Source organism: Nicotiana sylvestris, chromosome 2 (genome assembly GCF_000393655.2).
Source record: "Nicotiana sylvestris chromosome 2, ASM39365v2, whole genome shotgun sequence".
Classification (NCBI taxonomy): Eukaryota; Viridiplantae; Streptophyta; class Magnoliopsida; order Solanales; family Solanaceae; genus Nicotiana; species Nicotiana sylvestris.
The window spans coordinates 27,883,248-27,905,314 of NC_091058.1; the positions used below are offsets into that span (position 1 = coordinate 27,883,248).

The window sequence follows — 22,067 nt, forward strand, 5'->3', positions numbered from 1 at the left end:
TTAGCGCTTCATAGGTTGACCGCGTTAGTAAAGATAAATGTCATGAACCAAACCTCTTAAACTACTATTATTCGCAGTATAACAATCTATATATTATCATTCACATGCATGATCTCACCCATGCACAATTCTCTATATATAGAATCCTAGTACAAAGATGAGTACTTAGTACAAGTTGGATCGAGGAATTGAGATGGAGATTCTACCATATGATACAACTCAGTGACAAAGTAGTATGAATATCTATTAATGGTATTTCTCAATCCTGTCTCTAAAGGACGGTTAACGAAGCAATTTGTGCATGCTTTTGAGTTAGACGAACTAATAACTCGAAGGGATTCAGTCTGTTGATTGAGCAATAGTTTCTAACTATTCAAATATTATGAGACCACAAAAATTTCCTAAAGCATTTTGGGGAAGGAAGAAAAGAAGGAACATACCTTTGTATAAATAAATTGTTTATCAGCTAACATGATGAAGTCCCTCCTCAAAAGGAAAGAGGGACAAGTGGAATATCTTGAATTCTTTGGAACCACAGGGAAAGAGAAAACAGCAGGAACAATGCCAGAAAAGATGTGTATGCAAAGTCTAGGACCATGAATCTGAGATCACTGTAGACCTAGCCAACATGGATCTATGAGGCCTGAAGTCTCAAAAGTAGGAGCCGCAAAAACGAGCAACAAATGAGATTCTCAGCTGGATAGTGTGATTGAATGATTCACAAAAGTGGGGTGCTTAAAGGAAATGATGAGAAAGATGATTGCTTTCTCACCTCCAACAACACAAGGTTAATAAAATGGATGTTTTTCCAGCTATTTTGAGCATTGACAAAACTTTAAGAGCATAATGAAAAGACTCGGTCATAACCATGCATGGATAACACATTCAAAAAGTAGCAAGCTAGACACAATTCCTCAAACTTTGCTGTGATTTTCTTTTCCATATACCAAAATGGAAAAGGAGAAAAGGATAAATTAAGTCCAAATGAGGCAACTACCAGAAGTAATATCTATGAGCTAATAACTGGTTAGGAAAATATAAGGCAGCAGATCTAATGTGCATACATTCATAAATAGTGCATACACAGTTTGTTTAGAATGATTTTCTGTGGTTGTATTTGAAGGTGGTAGAATGAAGGTGGTGTCATCACATGCTAATATAAGTTTATACACAAGGCTGGTATAAGGATCAAGGTTCTTGATGAAGGTCCTGAAGCTCAGATTTACCATTTGAGCCTCCAAAATTGGGGCTATCAGCATTTTCTGAGGATGCTGAATAGGAGAAGCTCCACACAGAAACACAATTTTCATCATCACCTAAACAAGGAAAACACAATCATATTTAGAACTTCTCATGTTGACAGGAGGACATGAATGGTTTTTGTAATCAAGCAGACCAGTATAATAACAAAGAGCATTTCATACAGCAAATGCAAATGTTGACTTGATCTGAGCAGATGTGACCTAAGCATTTTAGCAACTTTATTAAAAAGGGAAGCAAGTAGGACTAAGAAGCATGACAAGAAGTTTGTTTCTCAGAAAGTGGTGCATGGGAATGAGGAATCAGACATATTAAAGCATAGAAGGAGAAGATATGGCAACAACAATGAAGATATTTCATTGCAAATGACTACAAAAGTTTGAACACATAATACTTTGGGGCATTATTCCAACAATGTAATGTGAATAAATTTACCAGTAAGGAGCAGATCCTCGCAGGCGTCATCTAAAACTCCAAATCTCCGGTGGCCTGACGAAGAGGCAGCCATTGGCAGGAAAGGATGAAAGGAAAAACCATTCACCGTGTCTGAAATGGGATAAGCTGAGTAAGAAATAGAAGAAAATAGGTAGACCTTCATCCAACATAAGCTTTCTGTATATGAACATAAAGAAGTACCTGATGCAGCTCGGAAGCTGGACACCCACTGTCCAGTTTGAAGATTATAAATGTGAACTGAGCCATCCTAGACAGACAAGCAAGCACGCAATATGAGTTCTTGAATTTAATTTTGAAAGGTGATGTAATTTTTAACAAAGTAGAAGATTACCTGTCCTCCAGAGCCAAGATGCTGACCTTGAGGTTCAATATCAAAATATATGCGCTGATTGGTAGTTTCTGATGATCTGTACAGCCTTATTAAATAAAATAGAAAAGGGAACTTTAGAAACTTGATCACTGAAGCACTCAGTCACCATAACTTCAAACTTGCACAAGTATCACTATAGCTAATTATTGAATTCATGCAAATGGATACTCTCAACATGGATAGCTCGAAAATCTGTGACTATTGGCTGGATAATCGCTATAATACCAAGATAATATAAATCGTTCTTCCATTTTATAGAATGTTGAGCACGTAGACCAATCTTTTGGAAGAGTTATGCCCCATACATGAAAAAGCACTTCTTCAAGTGTTTGCCCTCGACCATTCCTTTGTACCCAAAATTCGGTATCATGCAAAGGAAAATAAAAGTGTAACTGAGCAAGTAAAATCACAATAAAGTAGTAGAAGATTTACATTACTTCTTACACGAGTCGTGCCAACTAACCACTATGCACCTTCTCCTCCTTAGGTTATCTGCAGTCAAAACGGCTTCCATACCACACACCACATCAAGAATGCAACTTTTGTCGGGGCCGTAGATTTTGATAATTTCTCCACAAAGATCTAGGATCTTCTCCATTAAATAGAAGGATATAGGAAGTATTCATTTCGACCATGATTCTTTCAATACCATCAACTTCCTCAAATTTTCTATGATTGTACAATCTCAGCAGGATTTCCACCTCACTAAATGCCTAATTCTATAGAGGTCTTCTAAAGGATACACCCACGATATCTGAGAACTATCTTTCTTTAGAACCTCAGCTACTGTGATCATCTCCAATGAGAATAGAGTAGGAAATCATCTTTTGGACTATTATCTTGGCACCATAAATTCCACCAATATCATCTTTAACATCCAGCTGCCACCAAGAATCCCCATGAACTTTGTGATTCTTTCTTCCTCCATGATTACTTTCCAAAAGCTTGTCCCATAAGAGGAAATGAACTTGTTTGGTATACTAATATATTGATAACTTCCGCATTTCACATTAATGATTTTCTTTTCTTTTCTATATGTCATTTAATTATCAGATTTCACCTAATCCAGGGTGAGGTAGCTTAGTGAAACCAACAGAATACCGAAACAAGAGAAAGCAGATTTCTACAATTTTTAATAAATTGGTCTCCAGATAACGCAAACAGTATATTCTTGTGAGCTCATCGCTTTGCATGTAAACACTACATATACAAAACAAAAAAGACACTCAAACAACAAGGTACCAACTTCCCACGAAACAATTTATCAGGCCTATGGGGCAAAAGAAAGAAAATTCGAGCAGCATGGCTTTCCAAATAATAGTTGTATCTTTTGCAGGTTCGGCATCAAAGAAAGCTTCTTCTTTTCTTTTTTAATGAAGTGAAATATTATTAAGACATCCAGGGGATGCAGAGACGCAAAGGTTTCAAACTGTCAGCTCAGAAAATACAAAAAACTTATAAAGCTAAGGAGCTGACAAATTTCGGGAAGTGATCTAAGCATATTCTTTAAGGGAGAAAACCAATGAATAATGTTTGAATCTCATGTAAACGCCCCCCCTGCTGAACATGCAAGAGCATGGAAAGAATACAGAGATGTTTTCAGAATATAGACAGGATTTCAATACTTTCAAGCAATAATCATTTATTCCACCCTTAAACAAAATAGACCACTTCAGATTATAAAAGAATCCCTCTCCAGGAAAACATCATATGAGCATATATAGTGTTGTTTTACAGGACAAGGAAACTGCTAACGGATTATCACGTTTCTAGCAAGAGAGTGAGACATCAGACACAAGAAAGTTGAAGAGGAATGCATTTCATTAGTTTCTATATTGAACAGAAACAAAACCATCCAGTCAATCATTCCAACACTCTTGTTCCCTCAATATCCAGTCAGTAGAAAGGAACTTACTTGTAAACAATTTCAACAGTCTTCCGAATGTCCCAGCACAGTATGTAAGGGTCCTAAAACAAGTTTGAGATGAACTTGGTCAAATTATGCTTAATACAAGATGCATGCATGATAGAGTAGCACTAGCGCATGTGGCGATATAGAAGAAATGAGTCCGAAGAGGAAATAGTCAAAGTTTAGATCATAAATAGACAAGTGGGGGAAATCAACAAGTAGAAGAGATGCCTTTTACCTAAACAGGCACAAAGTTTATATTTCTGAATAAAGGAAACAAATACAGCTCTTATTTTAGTTTTATAACTCAAGTGTAACAAACTGCACGCTTATAAGTCTAGAAGGTAGAAGTTCTCATATCTCTGACATAGCTGATATCACATGAAGGCTTCCCTGATGAACTTTAATCAAAGCTTACTATGAAAAGTTTATAAGGGTCATCTACAGCATGGCATAGTCCTCCCTTCCCTAAACCAGCAAATATCTGAAAGTTCCGGAGTGGGTTGAAGCATATATTTACACTCACAGACGAACACAAAACTGAATTATAATAACCAAAACAATGATCTAAAGACTTGTGAAACCCGCTAAATTTGTTGTGTGTGTGTGTGTGTGTGTGTGTGTGAGAGAGAGAGAGAGAGAGAGAAGGAAACCTATTAAATCGATGCTATAAATTTAAAGACAATGTAGTCAATTATACATTCGCCTGGAACATCATATGCTTGCCGACTTTGTTTTGCATTCTCCCTTCTAACATCTTTTGGCACTAACTCCACGGGAACACTAAAGTCATAAATTGCTTTCAAGATCTCACCTCATTTAAAGTCTTAACAGAAGAGAGGAAAGAATAAAAGGAAAGACAAAAATAAAATAAAAGAGATAAGACAGAAGAGCAGGTGCTCGGACCATTAATACAGCAGTATCCAAGTCCGAAATATGGTTACCATTAATTACTAATGAGTAATCAAACTCATTCTCTTGCTCTAATTTTGATATTGTGCAAAGCATTTTTCTGTTTAGCAATAATTTGCAAAATAGCTAATGAGATTGTTAAATTTAACTTTGTGAAACCATAGTTGAAAATGGTAATTGAACTTCAATAATTCTGTAAAACCATTTAATACTTTACCTTATCAAAAAGATTTTGTAAAACCATTGCTCAGTAATCGACTTTAAGACTTTCTTTGATTATTTTTTTTTTCCTATTTTAAGAATCTCTCATATTATGTGGAGTTATTAGAACCTAAATCACTTTCTCAAATTTAGGATAGCTATTTTCGTTTATGCATTACTTTGTTAAATCAAAGTATGCCTAAACTATTCCAATTAGCTGTTCTAAACAGTTTCTGGTCCTGATCTGCCCCAACCCTATCCCAACCAAATAAAAAGCTTGCATAAAAAATGAAAATTGACTCAAATGGATAAGTTCTTCTTTTGAGCTGTCTATACATTCTGGCTTCTTATTTGCTAAAGACTAGAAATCCAGAAAACATTTAAGGAGGCAAGTGCATTGATCCATCATTTATGATGGATAAAATGAGATTCAGATCCAGCATTCTCTTCACAAAGGAAGGAAGGAATAATACAAAAGGATGAGCATCTGTTAAATAGGCATTAAAAATGAACGGTACTGTACCATCATTCAAATTCTTACCTTCCTGCCACCAGTGTACAAGTAGTTTCCATCTTTTGAGAATTGAACCTGATAAGTGAATGTTATGGTTGAAGAATCAATTAAGGATTTGCGTATAAGAAAAAAAAATGAATGACAGCTCTACCAACTTACATGTGTTACCCCACCTTCTTGACCATGCAATACATAGAGAAGTTCCATGTTATCTTCTCTATGTATGGCAGTACTTTGGCTATAGGAGCCTGTAGCCAGCAATCCTGAATGGCTTGGACAGAAAGCAATTGAGGATATAATGCCTAAACAGATAAGCTAAAGGTGTCAGAATAATAAATGTATAATGAGGAATAATGTTGGCATTAGAAGGTAGGAGAATTAATTAACTTCAACTGCACTATCTAGTGTCACTTTGAGAGAACTATCAGATTGATGTGTTTGACACAGATAATCGTCCGCTTCTTGTCTTATTTATAGAGCCAAGTGCTGAAAACTTGATGATAAAGAGAAGCAGCTAGTGGAAAATACCTGATTGCCCTTCTTTATTTCCTTGAAGGGTGGAGTGCTGGGTAAAATCTCTACCAGGCCGATGAATATCAAATATTCTTACGGATTTGTTGTATCCAGCAAATATCCTAACTCAAAAAGAATAAAGAGTCGGTGAAAACTTTCTTTTGTAGAAAATTACCAGCTAATACATAAATAAAGAAAATGAAGCAGATCACAATACCACAAAAGAACTTAGCATTGTAGTGCAAATGAAGTAAGAAGATAGTCAAAGATTAAAGTCTATGAAACACAATGAAAAAACAAAAGGGAAAAGCATCTTTTGGTAGAGCGGGGCATCAAGAGATTCATTAGCAACCACCGAAAATTGACAACTAGGTCTCATTTCTGTCATTCTGATCATAGATTACAGTTTTTCAATAAATCAAAAGAGTTCATTTACGCTTCACTGAGATGGTGCGATATCTACAAAGCTATTGTGATCATACAATGCATTTCCAGATGTCTTTATCAAAAAAATAAATGCACTGTAATCATACTATCAGTCCAGCCAACCCTCTAGACAAGTTGGTACTTCCACTTGAACAAAAAATCAACAAAAGAAATACAACAGAACTTTTGACCCTCAAGAATGCACTCTTTACCTTCAAAAGATCTCCTATCTTGCCTTCCACAAAATATAAAAGATAAAAAAGGAGTTGTCTTCCATAGCTTCTTTTTCTTTGCATCTATTTGATAGAGCGTCTTTTTCTTCATATCCATTTTGAAGATTACCTATCTTGTACTTCGTTAATTCCATTTAATATGGGCACGCGTTTTTTCTTTTGGTTTGTTCTGGAAAAGCTGACACCTTTTCATATTTAGAAACTTTTTAATTTTAATGTTTCCAACTTATCCTCAATAACATACTCTTATAGTAATTGGCATTGCATGTCGAAAGCCACTAGATACTAGTGGTACTTTTGATTGTTATTAGTTTACATATACCCGCGTGAGTGTGCAAGCACACGCACATATTATATATGTATATAGAGAGAGACTTTATGTGATCAAAGTCTTCCTTTCTTTTTTAAACTCTGTGTTCAGTCAAGCACCGCCATAGAAAATGAAAAAGAGGTATATGTATTTGCCAGGATAGCTGAAAATCTCATTTTGATGGCCTCTCTACTAACTCACAGATTACAGCTCAATTAAATCTACCGATTAGATGGATTATCCAACAGGTCTGGCAGTAATAATATTGACTAATCTGGAAAATGTAAATCATGTCCGTGGAAGTAAACCCTTAATCATCAATCATATAAGCAGAAAAAATATTCTGCACTAAACATGCTTAACCTAGTAAACTAATGGGTTCAGAGATCACACAGCATCAGTCATTTTTATAATGTCATGGACTGCAAATAAAAACTTATACCTAGTGTGCTATGTTTCTTGTTTTCTTCTTTTTTTCAAAACAAAACTAAGATACTACAAATAAAATTAAAGAGAAAGGACCAGGTCCCTCTACATGAAGTGTGACCTACGAGGAAGGAAAGAGAAAAGCAGTTTGATAAAAAAATGATTACTTAGTCCCTGCTGGGTTGAAAGCAATTGAGAAGGCAGCAGTGATCTCGTCCATGGCATCATAAGCACGGTAAGTACAGCGTAACTGCAACCACCCAAGAAAAGATAATGAAGGGAAGAATATCTTCCTAGCTAAGCTTGTTGAGCAGCTACACAAATCACGGGTAGGTAGCAACCCATCAAAGAACAAGCGAGAGGAAAAAAATATATGTAGCAACAGTTCTAAAGACGATGACACACTTGTCCAGTAGTAGCATCCCAAAGATGAATAGGGTGATCACGGGCAGTACTTGCAAAAACACATGTCTCTGGACCTGGGTCGTGAAAGAGAACTCTAGTTAATTTTTTCTTATCACAGTCAGCATTACCACAAAAACAAGGCAATTGACATACGTGAAGAAGACATATAGGGATACCAGCAATAGTCATATACAGACTCCCCCTCACTCATGACAAGGCTTGCAGCATAAGAATCTGCAGATAATCAGTCTCAGACTTAAACACAATAAACAACAACATGAGAATGGCAAATCATATCAAGTTTAATACTGAACACAGATGATCGACAAATTTCAACATCAAAAGTATAAAAGGCTTCCACAACGCCTCTTCACATTCAAACCTAAATATACTAAAAGCATCTAAATTTACCTGTATCGGCAGCTGATGAAGAAGTATCAGCAAGCCATCCACTTTCATCATATGGCCTATCAACGAAGCAGAGCCAAACTAAGAAAGCAACTCAATGACAATGGAAATGCTAGAATAACTATGTACCTTTTCTTACTATGTGCTTCATAGTCAGCCTCATGATTACACCAGAAACGAATCTATCTATCTGTCAATCAATCAATTATTTTCCCTAATTCACGAACTCATTAGGGTCAGCTATATGAATTCTCTATATCCATTCCCCTCTCTGTTTAGATAATTCGTCATATCATGAATAATTCTACGCTAGTTTTTAGCTTACCACAACCTTTCTCCTTTTATAAAGGCTTGGGCCAGAACTGCAAAGCTCAGACAGCCAGTTTTAAGTGAAACTTCATCTACCAATAAAATTTTAAGCCCTAGATATCCAATCGCAAAAAGATGAACTAATTCAAAATAATTGTATTTATAAAAGAAAGTACAAAAAAATTAACACTTTACACTTATTCAAGTCTTAAAATTTATAAACTTCACAGTTGTGCCGGGGTAAAAATCATCATTATTTATAGTTGTGGGAGAAAACTTACAAGGTAAAGGAACAAAAGGTATTATCATCAGAGCAAGTGAGGAAGCAAGAACCATCCGGGGACCTATAATTCCAGAAGAAAAATAGATTTAACCATAACATATATAGAAAACAGGGCATAAAAGAAATGGAAAAAGCTAAAGAAAGGAGAAAAGGCATACCATTTGACACCCTTTAAGAAATTGTTAGGGTTAGAAGGAGTTCTGAAATGGTTGAAGAAATGATAGGTTCGATATGGGGGAACATCATATTGAATAACCGGCCAACGGTAAGAAGATTCTTCCGATGGTTTTTCTACAGCTTCTGTTGGGACTTCCATCTGCTCTACAGCATCTTCTTCACCCATTGATTCTCTAATGGGCTGCTGCTCTGAAGCTTCTTCTTCCCCCATTTGATTGATTCACTAAAAATGGCTGCTAACGTTAGTCTGTGAAGAGTGTTAGCGCCAAAAAAGAAAGTGTTTAGGTGGCGTTTTGGGTTTTAGCTTTGGCTATTTGAGAAAGACACTGCCACTGTAAATTGTTATGAATTCCAAGTTGGCATTGCTAAGGGGTTGTTTGGTGCAAATGTATTAAGAATAATGTTGAATAAGATGTATTAGTAATGCATGAATTAATAATGTATGGGTTAGTAATGCAAGTATTAGCTATGCAGAGATTATTTTTTATCCATTGTTTGGTGTGGTGTATTAAAAATTAAAATTCATTGCATAATTTTTAAGAAAATTGTGTGTTTACAAGAATGTCCCCCATATTCTTTAGCTTTAAGAGACTTTAAGGATAGTTTTGCCTTTAACCATGCTAATGCATGCATTAGTAGTCTTGGTATTGCTAATATCATGGTTTGCTATGCATTAGCTATACATAGGATAATACCAAATAGGGTGTATAACTAATGCTTGTATTAGTTATACATAGATTGAAAAAATATACCAAATTATTTTACCTATATTTTTCTGTAATGCACTCTACCAAACGACCTCTTAATTAGTTGTAAGTGGCCAACGTGGTCATATGGTTGCTTTTGATTTCTAAAAAAAAAAAAAGGACAGCCCGGTGCATTAAGCTCTCGCTATGCACGGGGTCCGGGGAAGAATCAGACCATAAAAGTCTATCGTACACAATTTTATCCTGTATTTTTGTAAGAGACTGTTTCCACGGCTCGCTTTTGATTTCTAACCATTCGAGAAAATGTCCTTAATGAGTTAAAATGTCCTTATTGCGACTTCTTTGTTTACTTCCCATGAGCAACATTGGCCCAATGCACTATGCTACATTTTTATAAAAGAGCGCTTATGTTAGAGATCATCTCTAAATAATCCTAAAATTAATCTTAAATCGCCTAAAATCAATAAAAAAAATTATCATAGTATTATCATTCCCAACTGTTAGTTAAAAATTAAAGTTTAAAAGGAGCTTGTTTCACGACAATATTGCACTAATGAGCATGAGTAAATTTTTTATTTAACTATATGTATTGACAAAATAATTTTTCATTTACAATGTGAAGTCATTAATTAAAATAGTTTTGCGCAGATACTCAGATAACACAAACTCTTGTTCTTGATTTTTCAAAGCAACATTTATTTTTACCAAAATTAATTTAACTAAAATGTCACTTACATTCGATAGGAAGGGATATACTTTAAAAGATATTTAATATGCATATATAGAAAATAACACTATGGGCAAGGTGGATACTTGTTCTTTTTCAAGTCAAGTTGGCCTTTCGTTTACTCTTACCAAAATTATTTCGCAAAAATGAATTCTACATGATTTTTGTACAATTTGAATATACAATGATGGAAAAGAAAGATCACTTTTAATTTATAAAATGAGCTTCTTTTGTTTACTCAGAAAAAGAGCTCTACTATTATTATTGTTCAAAGACGGAACGGAAGTCCTAGTTAATTTTTTATTTTAAATTCAGGCAGATACGTTATATAATCTTTATGAGTTCTGTTTATGGCATTTGTTCTCAAAAATTCAGTTATTGCCCTTTGAAAATCATACAAAGCTTGTTTTATGTGTGGGAAATGAAAAGTATTTTCTCGCATTTAAAGTAGGTAGTTTGATTTAAAAAAAAAAAATTTCGTAAAGAGTAAATGAAAGAAGAGTGAGGAGCACCTATTGTTTTTCATTTTTTTAACGGTTAAGGGCCTAAAATACCCCTCTACTATTAAAAATAAGCTATATCTACTCCCCCCCCCCAATTACTATTAAAAATAAGCTATATCTACCCCCGTTTCACTTTTGTGTTATTAAAGTCCCTACCGTTTTACTTTGGTTTTTAAAGTGCCCCTCAGATGTTAGTTTATTAGTAGGATATTATTTAATACACGTGTAAATATCCTATTGGTCTAAAATCATCCACCCCATATCTAATTCAAAACTAGCCGACCCAACCCTTTTAACCCGACCCACCCCAGCCCCTTTAACTTAAATCCTCTTAGTCTTCCCCCTCTAACCTAAATCGATCTACACAACTCAGAGAAGAAGCCATTTTAGGGTTCTTCCACAAAATAGGTTGGGTGCTCCATTTTCTCTCACTCTCGCCTTATCTATTGTCCGAAAACTTGATATGTCAGAAGGCAGTTATTCATCGAAGAGGAAGTGTCTTTATGGAGAAATTGCTAACAATTTTACTTCGCCGACTCCTTTAAATCCTGGGAGGAGATTCTATAAGTGCCCTAAACCGGAAGTAAGTGATTATATATCGGTCTTGTTTGAATTTTTCTTGCTTTTGACTGATTCGTTGCTAATGTTCATAAGTAATTTTTTTTCGGATTGTTTTTTAGGATAGTTCATGTGGTTATTGGGAATGGGCAGAGGACCTTGTCCCGGACAGAGCGCTCGTTGTAATCAACAAGTTGAAGTGTGAGTTGGATATGGCTAATCTTAAAATCAATAATTTAAATTCGTTGTTGGATGATGGCAAGATTGAAAAGGACAAATTGAAGAAAAAGTAGTTGCGATGAAGGCAAGAAATAATCTTCTAGTAACGAAACAATTGGAGTTGGAAGATAGAATTCTCAAGATGAAGATCTTCATTACGATTCCATGTGCGCTATTTGTAGGATTTATTGCTGCTATTATCAAAAATTGAAGCTAAATTGGGAATGGACAGTGAAAGTTAATGGACATTGAAAGTTCTTTTCTTGTAGATGTGTTGTTTCTCATGAATATTTGCAGCTAAATATCGGATGATGTATTTTAAGCCTTAACTTTTTGTATCTTACTTTTTGTAACTTGTTTAAGCTATATATCGGATGATGTATCTTACTACTTAAATCTATTTGTTCCTACTTTTGATTATGACTGGTTATAAATCTATTCGCAATGTTATAAAGTTTGGTTCTTTGGACGCTTAAAAAGTGATGCCTTAGGAATGAATGCAACAGCCTATATCAATCATTAAATAAAGGCTAAATTTATAGCTGAACATATGCTGAAGACAACCATATGCTTATATTCCGAAGACAACCTAATATTTAATGTATTCAATAGCTGATATCTCACTATATCATAAATGCACATGGCATATTCAATATATCAAATAATTGAACATATGCTGAAGACAACCTAGTAGACAACAACATGTAAATCACCACACAACAGCATGTAAATCACCACACAAGGACTAAATCACCACACAACAGCATGTAAATAAAGGCTAAATTTCATAAATGCACATGACATATTCAGTTTCATAAATGCACATGGCATAGGTGGATGCAATGTTATAACCCCAAAAACTTATACAACCTGGGTTATAATATGGCATCCCACATTAAGTTTCACCAACCAAAAATAAAAGGTAGATAGTACTGTCACAAAGCAGTAATTACATCCAAAATAGTTTCCATCTAATTATATTACAATAGATTTCACTTTTTTCCCTTTTTGGGCTTCAGCTTCTCCATTTTCTGTCTACTTTGCATTTCCAGCTGGCTTCCTGTTAATGCAATTTTTCTCTTCCATCTGAGGCCTAGTGGTTTGAATGGCAGATTTGATGGAACACTAACACCATCATGATCCCCCCCTGAAAGTTATTTCCCTTGATCCTGAAGGTTGAGATGGATTCTACCTTGCTTGGAGTCTTGTTCCTACTTCTGACATAGTTGTTGGCCTTAAAGCTGGATCTGGAACATGATCTGGAGAGTCAAAGTCCGGAAATTCACTGCTGGACTGAGTGTAAATACTTTGTGTAGGCATAAACACAAAGTTTGAGCCTTCACTTTGTTGATTAGACTGGGTAGGCTGACTGGCTTCAGGTGCAGTCAGCTCTATTTCCTCTTCATCAACCAATGTTGTGTTGTTTGTTCTTGCCATCTTTTCCATGTGTGGCTATTGTGTAAATATAAAAAAAATAAGTTAAATACTACTAAATAGGACACTAATAAGTTAGAAAAAGTAACCATTACCGTCAAACAACCTCTAGTATTATGATTAGGCGCTCCACAATTACTGCATGTCATGACTCTCCCGTTCCTGGAAACTCCCCACTCATCTTGCCTTTTGATAGCCTCATGTTTTTCTCTTTTTCTCTTAATTTTAGGTATCCCAGCCATCTTGACTAACTCGTGTGGTTCCATTGCTTGAAATGGGTCCACTGTACAGAACTTCTCACCTTTAACTGGTTGCAACTTATGTTTATAGGTTAGCAAGTATGCTTCCTTGCTATACCACCAGTTGAAGTCCTTGAAAGGATCCAGCTTCTTATGTTGTATGGACTTAATGGCATGGGGGCATGGAATTCCAGTAAGATCCCAAGTCATACATGTGCATTTCTTCAAAGTCATGTTAATAGTATCCCTGTCCAGCCCTTCTGAAACTTCATAGCCTAGGTCATCATTGGAATGAACATGACACTTGTTAGCTATCTTCAAATACTCCTTGTACAATTCCAGGCTATGTGGGCTGAGTTCATGTCCTTTTTGTTTCTGTATCCACTACTGCCAAAGCTATAGGATATGTTTGGTTATTACTGTCCAGTCCAATAGCAATTAACAACTGTCCTCTAGCTTTTCCTTTTAAAAATATCCCATCTAAGCCAATAAATGGTATCAAACCTAAATTAAAGCCCATCTTGAGAGCTTGAAAGCAAATATACATTCTCAGAAACTTTCTTTTACCTTCAGCAAGTGCATCCTTTGACAAGTTAATGACAATATCACTCCCTGGGTTAGTGTCCCTTAGCTCATTGGCATAAGCCTCAAGTTTCTTATAGTCATATGTAAAACTACCTCCCAACTTCTCCAAAATCAGTCTTGTAGCCCTTTTGCACTTTCCATAGCTAACATTTACATTAAACAATTGTTTCAGAACTTTTCTCATCTCCTTAATCTTGTACTTAGGATTTTCTTGCACCTTCTTCTTGAAGTAAGTTGCTATTGTTTGATAGTCAACCCTAGTGTTCTCAAATGCTTTTTCACATGTATGTTCATCTCTTAATGTCTTTATCCTAACTCCAGGAAGGTTTCCATCCCCAGAAATCAGAACAACAAAATGGCAGTCACCAACACAATGATACCTTAACCTTTTTTATCACTTTTATCCACTTTTAAGTCCTTTTTGTTTTCCAAGGAATAGAAATTAATGCATTTTCTAGCTTCAGGTATGTCTTTGAAGCTCATACACTTGTATAATTCCTTATAATTTTCTAGCCCTGCCTCAATTTCAGTATTTCTTTGCTTAGCAATTTTTTGTAATCCATCAGAATCATAATCAATCTCACTATCAGAATCATCACTATAATTATCACCCTCACTCTCACTATCAGATTCAATACAGTCAGTACCATAATCAATTATTACTGGATGTGAGTCAGTGTGATGAACAATATTAGGCACATTAATAGACTCTTCATACTCATCAACAGCATAGAAGTGGAGTGTCCTAAATACATCAGAAATTAAACTAAGTAAATGCCTCATCCCATCATCATTTTCTACCTCATAATAATTACCAGAAGGGCCATTTTCAATAAGTTGTTGAAGACCTACATGTCCTAACTCACTGGTGTATGTTGTTTCTAGAAGCTTGTAAGAAATAAGTTCAGAATCATACCCTCTCTAGATGTGGACCAATTTTTTTGAATACAAGACCTGGGTAGTGTGATCCAATCCCCACTATAATGCAACTTTATGCCAACCAAAGGCATCCTTAATATTCTGGAAGACAAATAAAAACATTAAGTAAACTAACAAAGATAATTAACTAATAAATTAAATAAATAATAAATAAACCTACACATGAGCTAATAAAAGAACCTAAGGAAAACAATTAACAAATTAGAAGAAGAATAATAATAAAAAAGATGATGACTTGGTGGACCACATACAACATACTCAGTCAGAAACATTAATAATAGTAAAGGGAATAGAAAAGAGGGGACCAAAAACATTAACAATAATAAAGGAAACAGAAAATAGGGGACCAGAAACATTAACAATAGTAAAGTCTCACTAACAATAAAATACTCAGATTCTCTGTTACTTTAGAGGAACAACATACACCATATATAGACAAAACGACAGCTTAAATCACAAATTGTAACCCCACATTCTCAGCCAGAAAAAGGCACAAAATCACACTCGGGGCAACCAATAGAAGAAGAATCTCCACAATAATGTCGACCCGTAAAAACCCTAACATAAATTAGCTTAAATAATACATGCAGACACATAACAACATAGATATTGTCGATTTGAGCTCATGTCATAAACTGTAAAAGCCTAAAACGATTAAAAATCAAAGAATCAACTAGACCGAAAATATTTTTAAAAAAATCACCAATGTCTTTCTTAAACAAACACAAAATGAAAGATAAATTTACCTTTTAAACAAGAACAAGCATAAATCGGAAGCATCAATTTATTTCTGAAGGCTATACGACTTAGGGTTTTCGAGTTAATTTCTTCTTCTCTGAGTTCTGCAGATCGATTTAGGTTAGAGGGGGAAGACTAAGAGGATTTAAGTTAAAGGGGATTGGGTGGGTCGGGTTAAAAGGGTTGGGTCGGCTAGTTTTGAATTAGATATGGGGCGGATGATTTTAGACCAATAGGATATTTACACGTGTATTAAATAATATTCTACTAATAAACTAACAGTTGAGGGGAATTTTAAAAACCAAAGTAAAACGGTAGGGACTTTAATAACACAAAAGTGAAACGGGGGTAGATATAGCTTATTTTTAATAGTAGAGGGGTATTTTAGGTCCTTAACCATTTTTTTAACCTCCTAAACTTTGAGACAACGGAACTTTGCCAACACAATTTGTTACTCCTACTATTTACTCTTTTATATTTTCTTAAAATCTTACAATTTACTTCAAGAAAAGTAGTGCTCATGTTTCATTGCCGGTAAATTATACCTGAGTTAATTTCAATGCTTGCAGAAAAATTTGGTCGATAAACTCTAATTGAATAGTATACATCGTCAATAGTATTTAGTAAACATAAAACTATTTTGGCTGGCCATGTAAAAAGAAGCAATTTAGTAAGGTCATGTAACTTTTATTGACTAATTGTTTTTTTATATTTTTCCTTCTACACCAAATTTATTGGTTATACATTTTTTATTTATTTTGCTATCTTTATTTTTTGCAACCAACTTGTACCACATATAAGATGGTAGGTCTTGCAAATATTCGGTAGAATTTAATTTTACTTTAGTAGGTTTCTTGGGATAGTTGGCCCTCCTTTCAAATTTGAATTAGCCAAGTGACCTTCAGGTTTTAATTATTGTAAGATTGACCTTCATGCTTAATTATTGATTAAGTGAGATTATAAAGTGAAAAGGTTTATCCCTAAAGTTTCAGTTATTACACTTAGGCCCAAACATATATAAATGTATTATTACCAGATTTTTTTTAAAAAGAAAAGAAAAGAAAATACACCCCTTCCTGCTGTCACAATCCAAACTACTACGTCGTGATGGCCCCTATCGCGGTACTAGGAAAGTCGACTATTTACCAAAAACAACATGATTTTTCATTTTAAAATATAGATTCAAGCTATTTAATAATATGACTTCATAAAGAAATTCTAAATAACGGAAGTGCAAAAAGAAAAGTCTGACATCGGGGTGTCACTAGTCATGAGCATCTACTACAATTTATCCGAAAATACTGAGACTAACACAGTCTGGAAAGTAACTACAAAACAACTACAAGAAGATAGGAGGGAGAAGAGCAGGGTTGCGATCTCCAGCAGCTACCTTGCTAACTCCGAGAATATCTACAGCCGGAATAGTCAACAGCTGCTACCGGGTCCTGATACGCCTGGATTTGCACACAAGGTGCAGGGAGTAACGTGACTACGCCAACTCAGTAAGTAACTAAAGTAAATAAAGGTTGAGAAGCAGTGACGGGCAATAAAACATTTAAAGTTCACATCATGAAATCTCAGTAAAATACAACAGGCTTTTAAAATCAGAGTTTGAATTGAATCATCTCATTTAAACCCAGCTCTAGTAAAAATTATTTAAAGATATTTTTCAACATTTTTCAGCAAGGCTCAATGCAAAGGTGAGAAAAAATAATGAAATCATAAGCCGTCCCTCGGGCAAAACATCACTTGTATACAGCCCCTCGAACAAACTTCACAGTCACTTGTATACAGCCCCTCGGGCATACCTCACAATCACTCATAAACAGCCCCTCGGGCATATCTCACCATCACTCATGTCTCCCATTCACTCAGCACTCGGTACTCGCACTCAGTAGGTACCTGCACTCACTGGGGGTGTGCAGACTCTGGAGGGGCTCATTCAGCCTAAGCGCTATAACAAGCCAACTCGTGGCATAAATCAATCAGGCCATCGGCCTCACTCAGTCATGAATCAGTAAAACATGTTGAGGCATGCTGCCCGATCTCATAAATATCCTCACAAATTAGCCCTTCGGCCTCACTCAGTCATAAACCTCTCAAACCACTCGAGCTCTCAGTAAAAACAGGGTACTCAGCCAAAAAAAACATTTATATGCATCAAAACAGAGTAATAAAGACTGAGTTATGAAATCAATAAGTATAACATGACTGAGTATGGATTTCCAATCGAAACAATGAGAGGATAGTTATAAAAAATCTCTAAGGTCCAAACAACACTGGCATAAGGCCTAAACACGGCATCCAGCCTGATTTATAGAAATTCTTTCTAAGCAAGTGAGAAACATGTAGTTTCAACAAAATATTCAACTTTACAGTAGATACGGGATGGGATGGATAAAGTCACAATCCTTAACGGTGCATGCCCACACGCTAGTCACATAGCATGTGTGTCACCTCAAAATAGTAAAATGATACGAAATTCGGGGTTTCATATCCTCAAGACTAGATTTACAATCGTTACTTACTTCATGCCGATCAAAATCCTACTCCATGTTGCCTTTGCCTATCGAACCGGCCTCCAAATGCCTCATATCTAGCCATAAAAAATTCGATACAATCAACACGAGCTAAAGGAATCAATCCCATAAGAAAATGCTAAGTTTTAGGTCAAAAGCCAAAAAGTCAACTCAAAAGTCGGGTCCCCGGTCCACGTCCCGAAATCCGACAAAAATCACAAAATTCGACAACCCATTCAATTATGAGACTAACCATACTAGTTTCACTCAAATCCGACTTCGAATCGGCTTTCAAATCCCAAAAATTTATTTTATGACACTCCACCAATTTTTCCTAAATTCCATCTCAAATCACAAATTGAATGATGAATTCAATGATATATTCATGAATATTAGTTAAAATTGACTTAGAATCACTTACCCTTATGAATTCTTGAAAAACTCTCAAAAAATCGCCTTATACCGAGCTCCCAAAGTCCAAGATGTGAAATAAAACCCTAAGCCTCGCTTATATAGCGCTCTCTGAACCTTCACTGTGCGGTCCGCATAATCCTGCCGCGTCCTAAGCCATTTTCCTTCCGCGGTCCGCATAAAACTCATTGCGGCTGCACATCTCGCCGCGGTCCGCACAATTTTTTGACGGCCGCATAAAACATCCGAGGTCCGTACCAATTTCGTGTGGTCCGCACTTCCAAGACCAGATACCAAAGATCTACCAACTTCCAAAGCCAAATAATGATCTGATAACTACCCTAAACTCACCCGAGGCCCTCAGGACCTCAACCAAGTATACCAACACATCTTATAATATAATTCAAACTTAGTCGAACCTTCATATCACCCAAAACAACATCAAAACACCAAATTATCCTCGGATTCAAGCCTAAGAACTTCTAAACGTCCAAATTCCGCAAACGACGCCGAAACTTATCAAATCACGTTCGAATGACCTCAAATTTTGCACACAAGTCAAGTATGACACCACAAACCTATTCCAACTTCCAAAATTCTATTCCGACCCCGATATCAAATTTTTCACTACCGACCGAAATCGCCAAATTTCCAACTTTCGCCAATTCAAGCCTAATTTCACCACGAAACTCCATATCACATTCCAGATGCGCTCCTAAGTCCAAAATTACCTAACGGAGCTAACGGAACCATCAAAATTTAAATTTGAGATCGTTTACACATAAGTCAGCATCTGGTTGACTTTTCCAACGTAAACTTCTAAATATTAGACTAAGTGTCTCATTCTACTCCAAAACCACTCCGGATCGGAACCAAAATACGATATGATAAAATACAGCTGAAGAACATAGAAGGAAGCAGAAATGGGGAAAACAGGGCTATAGCTCATGAAATGACCGGCCGAATTGTTACATCCCACCTTATCTGCCGCCTCAATCCCTATTTTCTACGGCTGATTCCTCCATTGCAGCTTGTTTTTCTTGAATTCAACACACGAAGGTCATTTACCTTCTTCCCCATTCCTCTCAAATCTTCATTCTTTTGATTTAACATTTACTTTAAAGAAATCGATAAATTTGGGTTTTTTTCGGATGTCGAATTTGGGGAAGAAATTGGTAGTATATTGGACTAATAATTCATTCCAGGTGGTATATTGTTTACCTCCTTTATCTGGTAAGTGTTTCATCTCATATTCTTCGTCATTGTTAATTTGGGTTTCTGCAAATATTTTTTGCACAGTGATCGACTACTAGTTTACAATAAACCATAATTAAAATAGACCACTCGTTTACAATAGACTAGTGGAAGATTGTATATTAGTATGCGGTCTATATTCTGGTGAATGGGTTAAGGGGCCAATTAGTTGGGATTGGAATTCCTATACAAATTTTACATTACCTATCCATACACCTAACAATTGTACATTTGACGAATTGGTTGATGTCATCATTAAATGTGGAAAACCAACATGTTCCACAAGGAATTTTAATGTTACATATATACTTAGATCTGCACCGAAAAGGGACAAGATTCCTCATTCATACATTAAGAATGACAATGATTTGCAATCGTACCTTCTTGATGTTACAATTGATGGTATGAGGCCTTGTTTGAAGATATTTGTGGCTGAAAATGAGTTTGAAGAAGGAGCTGAAGTTCTTGTTGAAAGGTCTCATCAAGGTTCAAATGTCGCAGCTGCACCACCACCACCACTACTATCACTAATACAGCCACCAATTTTAGAAGTAGAGGAGGAAAGAATGGTTAAAGATGGCTTCAGTGGATTCAGTGATGATTTGCATGATTTTGGTGACAATAAAATGAACTCGTATAGTCTGGAGGATGCATATGGAGCGGAAGATCTCCCAGTTATTGTTAGTCGGGAAGCTGGAGATGAAGGCTTAGTAGACTCGTTAGCTACACAACACAATCACCGTGATGGTACATGTTTTTTTCTTGGGAAATATTTTGACAACAAATGAGATCTAATGAAACAGTTGGAGATTGCTTCTGTGAAAATGCATTTTACATTTCTTATGAGGAAGAGCATCAGTAAATTAATTTCAGTGGCATGCCGAGATGTAAGTTTCCTGTGGAAGTTACACGCTTTAAAGTATGAGAGTTCTGATAGGTTTTATACTACCAAGTACATTGTGAGCACACATGCGGGGTACAACACATATCAAGCCGTTATCCTAACGTGTCGTCGAAGACTTTGGGTGCATATTACCAGGAGCGGTATGTTAATGGAAAAGGCACATCCTCATCAGATCTAAAAGATGTTATTTTTGCAGATTTTAATCAAAGTCTTACTTATTGGAGGAACATAAGGTAGGTGAAATAGCTAAGATTATGATCAAGGGTACATGAAGAGGGGTATGCTTTGTTGGAAGCATATCTCCATGTTATGTTGTCATATAATGAAGAATGTATTGTTGATTTGAAGGTTGATCATAAATTGTATTTTCGATATTTTTTTCTTATCTGTTGGAGTTTTCATTATGAGATTCGCGCATATGAGAAAGGTTATTACTGTTGATGGGGCATTTTTTAGTGGTAGTTATGGAGGCTGCTTGTTGTTTGTTGTGGCGCAAGATACAGAGAATCACATTTTTCTACTTACGTTCTGCGTAGTCGATAAAGAGTACAATGATTCTTGGACCTACTTTTTTAACAATTATGGCACATTGTTGACGACAATGTTGAATTGTGCATTATCTATGATCAGCATCTGTCTATTGGGAATGGCTTCAGAAAAGTTTTTTTTGCCGCTCATCATAGTTTTTGCACCCATCACATTGCTGAAAATATGCGTAAAAAGTTTCATTGTGGAATTTTTATTAAGTATTTCTTTTCTACCACACAGTTATACAATACTGATGAATTCTTTGACCACTTTCAGCAATTGCATGATAAAAGCAGGGAAGTAGCTAACTGCCTCCTGAATGAAATCGGGTTCCAAAAGTGGAGCGAGGCCTTCTTTCCAGGAAATGGATACGGCATGTTGACAACAGATATTGCAGAATCGCTTAACGCAATGCTTAAGGATCAAAGAGATTTCCTGATCGTTGGCCTATTTGTGAGCACGTGATTTTTATTTACGCGACAATTACTCCAAAAGAAAATCGAAAAATAAAACAAATGGTTTTGTTGTACAAATTTTTGTGAATTTGCTTGGTATTTTTGTAGTTTTTATCTGTGATTGTTTAGTTTTATCAATTTAAAATACAAAAATGTATGTCGCGCATAAAGTTGGGATCTTGTGCTACTATTAGGAATTAATTAAAGTCATATTTGGTTTTGAATGAATAAAAAA

The 22,067-nt window shown here is 35.7% G+C and overlaps 1 protein-coding gene across 2 annotated transcripts; it reads right to left on the reverse strand.

Annotated features, from left to right (window-relative positions):
• Positions 1-910: 910 nt before the first annotated feature.
• Positions 911-9,428, reverse strand: LOC104219074 (uncharacterized). Of its 2 annotated transcripts, XM_009769707.2 has the most exons (14): positions 9,094-9,428; positions 8,934-8,996; positions 8,347-8,402; positions 8,089-8,169; positions 7,936-8,009; positions 7,698-7,780; positions 6,151-6,257; positions 5,782-5,924; positions 5,650-5,697; positions 4,002-4,054; positions 2,048-2,132; positions 1,897-1,963; positions 1,696-1,806; positions 911-1,316 (listed from the first exon to the last, which is right to left on the reverse strand). In XM_009769707.2, the coding sequence occupies exons 1-14, from the start codon at positions 9,321-9,323 to the stop codon at positions 1,189-1,191; spliced, it is 1,329 nt and encodes a 442-aa protein (XP_009768009.1). In that variant the 5' UTR covers positions 9,324-9,428; the 3' UTR covers positions 911-1,188. The 2 variants fall into 2 exon arrangements, with proteins under 2 accessions (XP_009768009.1, XP_070023907.1); XM_070167806.1 differs by having other exon boundaries at positions 1,004-1,316; positions 1,696-1,963; positions 9,094-9,417.
• Positions 9,429-22,067: the final 12,639 nt, after the last annotated feature.